This window comes from Arachis ipaensis, chromosome B1 (assembly GCF_059453495.1).
Source record: "Arachis ipaensis isolate K30076 ecotype BB chromosome B1, ASM5945349v1, whole genome shotgun sequence".
NCBI classification, from domain to species: Eukaryota; Viridiplantae; Streptophyta; class Magnoliopsida; order Fabales; family Fabaceae; genus Arachis; species Arachis ipaensis.
Window position 1 is genome coordinate 94,293,861 of NC_142436.1, and position 6,000 is coordinate 94,299,860.

Consider the following 6,000-nt stretch of genomic DNA (forward strand, 5'->3'; position numbering starts at 1 on the left):
TTCTTCAATTGCATCCATGTCCTGATCAAAGCCTTCTATGTCTTCCTCGTCACTTAAGTCATAAACGGGAGATTGAGAGAAATCTACCTCCGCATCATCTTCGCATTCACTTGGGGAAGATTCTGCAATCTCAGAGAATTCACTTGCTGGTGCAAGTTCACTACTGGGAGAACTTAACTTGAGATCATTATCATCAAGGAAACTTGCTTCTTGGATTATTCCATCCAGTTCTTCATAAAAGACTTGCCTTGGGGGCTGTGTACTATCCTCCTCAGCATCAATTGTAATGTCCTTGACAGAATTCTCCACAACTCTAGATTCCCATGGAGGCTCAGCGTCACCTAGGTCTTCAACCAACTCTCTTTCTTGTGTAATGACAGCTTTCTCTACTTGCTCCAGTACGAAGTCATGCTCTGTTCTGTCCGTTGGAGTTTCTAGTATTTTCTTCATGCTACGCTCATCATTAGATTGTCCATGCGGAATTGTGGGGGGTCTTTGAATGTTTGAACGTCTAGAAGATAATTGACTTATTGCTTGCTTCAGTTGATAAAGGGTTGTTTGAAATTGATCTACTGTTTCCTTGAGGCAAACCTCTGATTCTCGGGGTGCTGGATTTGGACGTGGTATATTGGAAAGTGGTGGTGTTTGGGAGTAATTGGATTGGAATCGGGGTAAATGAGGATCGTATGGTGGCGAATGGTGAAAAGAAGCTTGTGAGTGTGGTGGTTCGAAGTTATGTTGAGAGGATGGCCTATAAACACAGGGTGGGACTTGTTGGTAGCAACAAGGTTGTCCACCATGTCTATTTGCTTGGTATGCATTGTAGAATGGTCTTTGTCCATGATATCTTGGAGGGTGTTGTTGCCTAAAGGGTTGATCAGATCCTCTTGGCTGCATCCATCTTTGATTGCTCTGACCTTGATGCATGTTCCTGTTATAACTTTCATTCCTTTCAACAATATTAGAACCAAACTCGAAGCGAGAGGGGTGAGAATTCATAGTATCTAATGGAAATAAAAAGGGAAAATAAACAAGTAAAAGAAAAATATTTACAATAACCAATAATAAGGCACACGATTGCAGTTCTTCGGCAACGGCGCCATTTTGAAGAACTGAAGATTGATGGTTTAGAAGTTAGAGTAAACTCTCGTTGCAAGTATAGTTACTAAACCAAGCAATCAACCTTTCTTACAAACGTTTTGGTTGTCACAAGTAACAAACCCCTAAATAAATTGATAATCGAAGTATTCAAACCTCGGGTCGTCTTCTCAAGGAACTGCAGGGAAGTATGTTCTTATTATTGATTATGAAGATTGTAAATTGGGGTTTTGAAGATGAGGAACAAGTAATTTAAATTGCAATTAAAGTAAGTAAAAGACTATAATTTAAATAAATAACTGTAAAACACACTTTTGGCAAGGTATGAGAAATTACAAGTCATATCCTAGTTATCCTTATCAATGATAATAAAAATAGAATCTTAATTCCACTTAGTTAACCTTTGCTAGAGCAAGGGAAAGTCAAGTGACTAATTAGTTAGATCCTTAAATCCTAGTTAATCCCTAAGGAAAGATTGGGATTATTGAAGTTCAATTCAATTAGCAAAGATAACAATTATCAATCATATTGAGTTTGATAACTCCTGAGTTACTGATTTCTTAACCAAGACCAAAAGGGGAAAAGTAAATCTACTGGAATAAAAAAATGTCTTCAGATTGGGGATAAAAGTAACATAATTAAAAAGGAAGCAATTGTAAACTGAAATACCTCAAATAACATTAATTCAAAGAGTAATCTGTAACATAGAAGAATTCATAAATTAAATTGAGAAAATAATAAAAAGGAATATTGAACTTGATAGAAAGAGATAATCCTGAAAGCGAATAAAATCCTAAATCTAAATCCTAAAAGAGAGAGAGAGAACCTCTCCCTCAAAACTAAATCTAAATCATGAATAGTAACTAATTGGAGACTCTCCTCTGAATGGATGCATTCCCCCACTTCATAACCTCTGATCTGTGCCTTCTGGACTTGGATTTGGGCCAAAAAGGGCTTCAGAAATTGCTGGGAGCATTTTCTGTAATTTTTGGTGCGTGGCCTCTGTCACGCGGCCACGTGGGTCACACGGTCGCGCCACTTGGAGTTTTCCTTGTCTCGCGGTCGCGTCAGTCATGCGTCTGCGTCATATGCGTTTCGCTTAAGGCGCGCGATCGCATCAAGCACGCGGTTGCGTCGCTGTTAATTCGCGCTGGCATGCGGCCGCGTCGTCCATGCGATCGCGTCGCTGCCTGTTTCTTCAAAAACTCCGTTTTATGCTTTCCTTCCAATTTTGTATGTTTCCTTTCCATCCATTAAGTCATTCCTGCCTTAGAAGATCTGAAACTACTCAACTCACGAATCACGACATTGAATGGAAATAAAGAGTAATCAAAATAATTATTTCTAAGCATAGGAAACATGTTTTTCACATACATCACATAATAAGGAAGGGAAAGTAAAACCATGCAATTAATATGAATAAGTGGGTGAAGGATTGAATAAATCACTCAAATTAAGCACAAAATATATCATAAAATATGGGTTTATCAAGCATAATCAGAATTATCATTCTGCACAAAATTACCTGTCATGTTATAAGGGACCTCTTGAGGTGCAGAGTATTGATAGCTGAAACTTGCATTCCACTCATCCGTTGAGTAAGTAGACTTATTTGCTGAGACATAAGCTTGATTTGAGCAAGAAGAGCATTAACAGCTTCCACTTCCAACACGCCTCTCTTCTGAGAGGTCTCAGAGTGCAAAGGATTCTTGTTGGAGGAATATAAGTATTGGTTATTAGCAACCAACTCAATAAGCTCAATAGTCTCCTCTGGTGTCTTCTTCATGTGCAAAGAACCACCTGCAGAATTATCCAAGCGCATCTTGGACATTTTACATAAGCCCTCATAAAAGATATCCAGCTGAGTCCATCTAGAGAACATGTCTGGAGGGCATTGCCTAATCAGTAGCTTGAATCTTTCCCAAGCTTCATAAAGGGTCTCATCCTCTTTCTGTCTGAAAGTCTGAACCTCCACCCTTAGCTTAGTAAGCTTTTGAGGTTGAAAAAATTTTGTCAGAAATCCAGTGATAACCTTGTCCCAAGTATCCAGACTCTCCTTGGATTGAGAACCTAACCATAGTTTTGCTCTATCCCTCACAGAAAATGGGAAGAGCATGAGTTTGTACACCTCAGGATTCACTCCATTGGTCTTCACAGTATCACAAATCTACAGAAAATCAGAGATAAATTGATTTGGGTCTTCACGAGAAAGTCCATGATACTGACAATTTTGTTGTACAAGAGTGACAAGCTGATGCTTCAGTTCAAAATTATTTGCAGCTATAGGAGGCACCACAATGCTTTTTCCATAAAGGTCTGCATTAGGAGCAGTGTAAGAGCCAAGTACTCTTCTAGGTTCCTCATTCCCAATTGGATTTGCCACATTGGCATTAGCAGCATGATTATTATGATCCATGTTGGACTCTGTAGCCTTGTAAAGTCTTGGTTATTGTAAACGTCACCTAAAAGTCCTTTCAGGTTCAGGATCAAAGTCTAACAGAGGTTCTTTGTCTCTGTTCTTGCTCATAAACAGACAGAAGAAAAGAAATGATGGGACTCTCTATGTTAGAGTATAGAGAATTTTCAGTGAGGTAACCTGTGTAAACAAATAAAATAAAAATACTAAATAAAATAAATAAGTAAATTTCAAAAATTGTAGGTAAAATTAGGACGGAAAAATTCGAAATTAACAAGAAAAATAATACCCATTTTAACAAGCTTTTAGGGCGATTTTAATCAAAATTATTTCAATAGTCCCCCGTTTTAACAAGCTCAACCTCAAAGTACTTCTGACTTGGTATCTATTATTGCAGAACTCTCCAAAAATCAACAAAATTTTATGTAGGAAACTAGAGCCTTACTCAGAAACTTGGAGACTCAAATGGGTCAGTTAAGAAAGCAAGCACCAGAGAGAACTACTGATACTGCTCCCAGTGGCATGACACCTAATCCAAAAGAAGAGTGTCAGGCCATTCAATTGAGAAGTGGGAAGATAACATGATCATAGATTAAGGCTAATGAGGAGCAGGTTGAAAAAGAGACCTCAGAGAGGAAAAATGAGGAGGCAGAGCATGTCCCCTCTAAGCACCCTGACAACCCCTTTTTGGTCACTCTTGATACACATCCTGCATTGCCCAAGGCTTGAATATATGTCTAAGATTTCATACTCTCAGAGACTTTAGAAGGCATCTAAGAACAAGCAATTTTCCAAAATTTTGGGGTTTTTTAGAAAGCTTCAGATCAACATCCTTTTTATAGAGTCCCTTAAGCAAATGCCTATTTATGCCAAGTTTATGAAGGAGTTGTTGAGTAAGAAGAGGGATTGGAAAGAAAGTGAGACAGTGGTGCTGACTAAGGAATGTAGTGCAATTATCCAGAAAAATCTTCTAGAGAAGTTGCAGGATCCCGGGAGCTTTCTCATTCCTTGTGCCATTGGAGACACCATGATTCAGAGAGCCTTATATAATCTTGGGGCTAGTATTAACCTCATGCCTCTTTCACTGATGAAAAAACTTCAAATTGATGAGGTAAAATCCACTCACATTTTCCTTCAACTTGGTGATCATTCTATTAAGTATCCCCTTGGAGTTGTTGAAGATTTGTTAGTGAAAGTAGGACATTTCATCTTTCCTGCTGATTTTGTGATATTAGATATGGAAGAGGACAAAAATGCCTCTATAATCCTTGGAAGACCTTTTTTAGCCACAGCAAGAGCTCTGACTAATGTAGAAAAAGGCGAATTGGTTCTGAGAGTCAATGAAGAGGAAATTGTCCTCAATGTGTTCGAAGCCTTACAATACCCTAATGACTCCGAAAGGTGCATGAGAGTTGATATGATTGAACCTCTGATTAAAGAGGCATTTGAAGTTGAGAAACTTGATGATGTTCTAGAGCCTCCCTCTGAGGATACTTTGCTTGAAATTGATGATTCAACACCTCATAAGGAGAAATCCCACACGGCTATCACTCAGGAAGGGGCTCCGAAACTTGAGTTGAAGCCTCTACCTCCATCTTTAAAGTATGCTTTCCTGGGAGAACAAGACATTTATCCAGTGATCATTAACTCTTCTCTAAAACATGAGGAGGAAAAGGCGCTGATTCAAGTACTCTGGAGTCATAAACTGCTATTAGATAAACCATTAGTGATTTAAAGGGGATTAGTCCAACCAAGTGTATACACAAGATCTTATTAGAGGATGATGCTAAACCAATTATGCAACTACAGAGGTGACTAAATCCAACCATGAAAGAAATGGTCCAGAAAGAAATAATGAAGCTTTGGGAAGCCAAGATCATCTACCCTATTTCTGACAGCCCATGCGTATGTCCTGTACAAATGGGTCCTAAAAAATTAGGGATGACAGTAATTCAGAATGATAAAAAAGAGCTCATTCCTACAAGAACCGTCATAGGGTGGCGCATGTGTATTGACTACAGAAGGCTCAACAATGCTACATGCAAGGATCACTTTTCCCTAAATTTCATGGATCAGATGCTTGAGAGGTTAGCCGGCCATGCTTTTTACTGCTTTCTAGATGGATACTCTGGCTATAATCAGATTGCTGTAGACCCTCAAGATCAGGAGAAGACGGCGTTCACTTGTCCTTTTAGAGTATTTGTTTATCAGAGGATGTCGTTTGGACTCTGTAATGCCCCAACAACTTTTCAGAGGTGTATGCTTTCTATTTTCTCAGACATAGTTAAAAAGTTCATTGAGATATTTATAGATGACTTCTCTATTTTTGGTGATTCTTTTAATTCTTGCCTTAAGCATCTATCCTTCGTCTTGAAACAGTGTCAAGAAATAAACCTTGTTTTAAATTGGAAAAAAATGCCACTTTATGGTAACTAATGGTATTGTTCTTGGTCACTGGATTTTAAACAAAGGAATATAGGTTGATA

General features: G+C 38.5%; 1 protein-coding gene across 1 annotated transcript; it reads left to right on the forward strand.

The window, feature by feature from the left end:
• Positions 1-4,370: 4,370 nt before the first annotated feature.
• LOC107610089 (uncharacterized) lies at positions 4,371-5,249 on the forward strand. The gene has a single exon (XM_016312166.2). The coding sequence runs from the start codon at positions 4,371-4,373 to the stop codon at positions 5,247-5,249; it is 879 nt and encodes a 292-aa protein (XP_016167652.2).
• The last annotated feature ends 751 nt before the right edge of the window (positions 5,250-6,000 follow it).

Excerpts from the sequence above, each read along its gene's own strand:
- LOC107610089 (XM_016312166.2), top strand. The coding sequence starts at position 4,371 with ATGCCTATTTATGCCAAGTTTATGAAGGAGTTGTTGAGTAAGAAGAGG.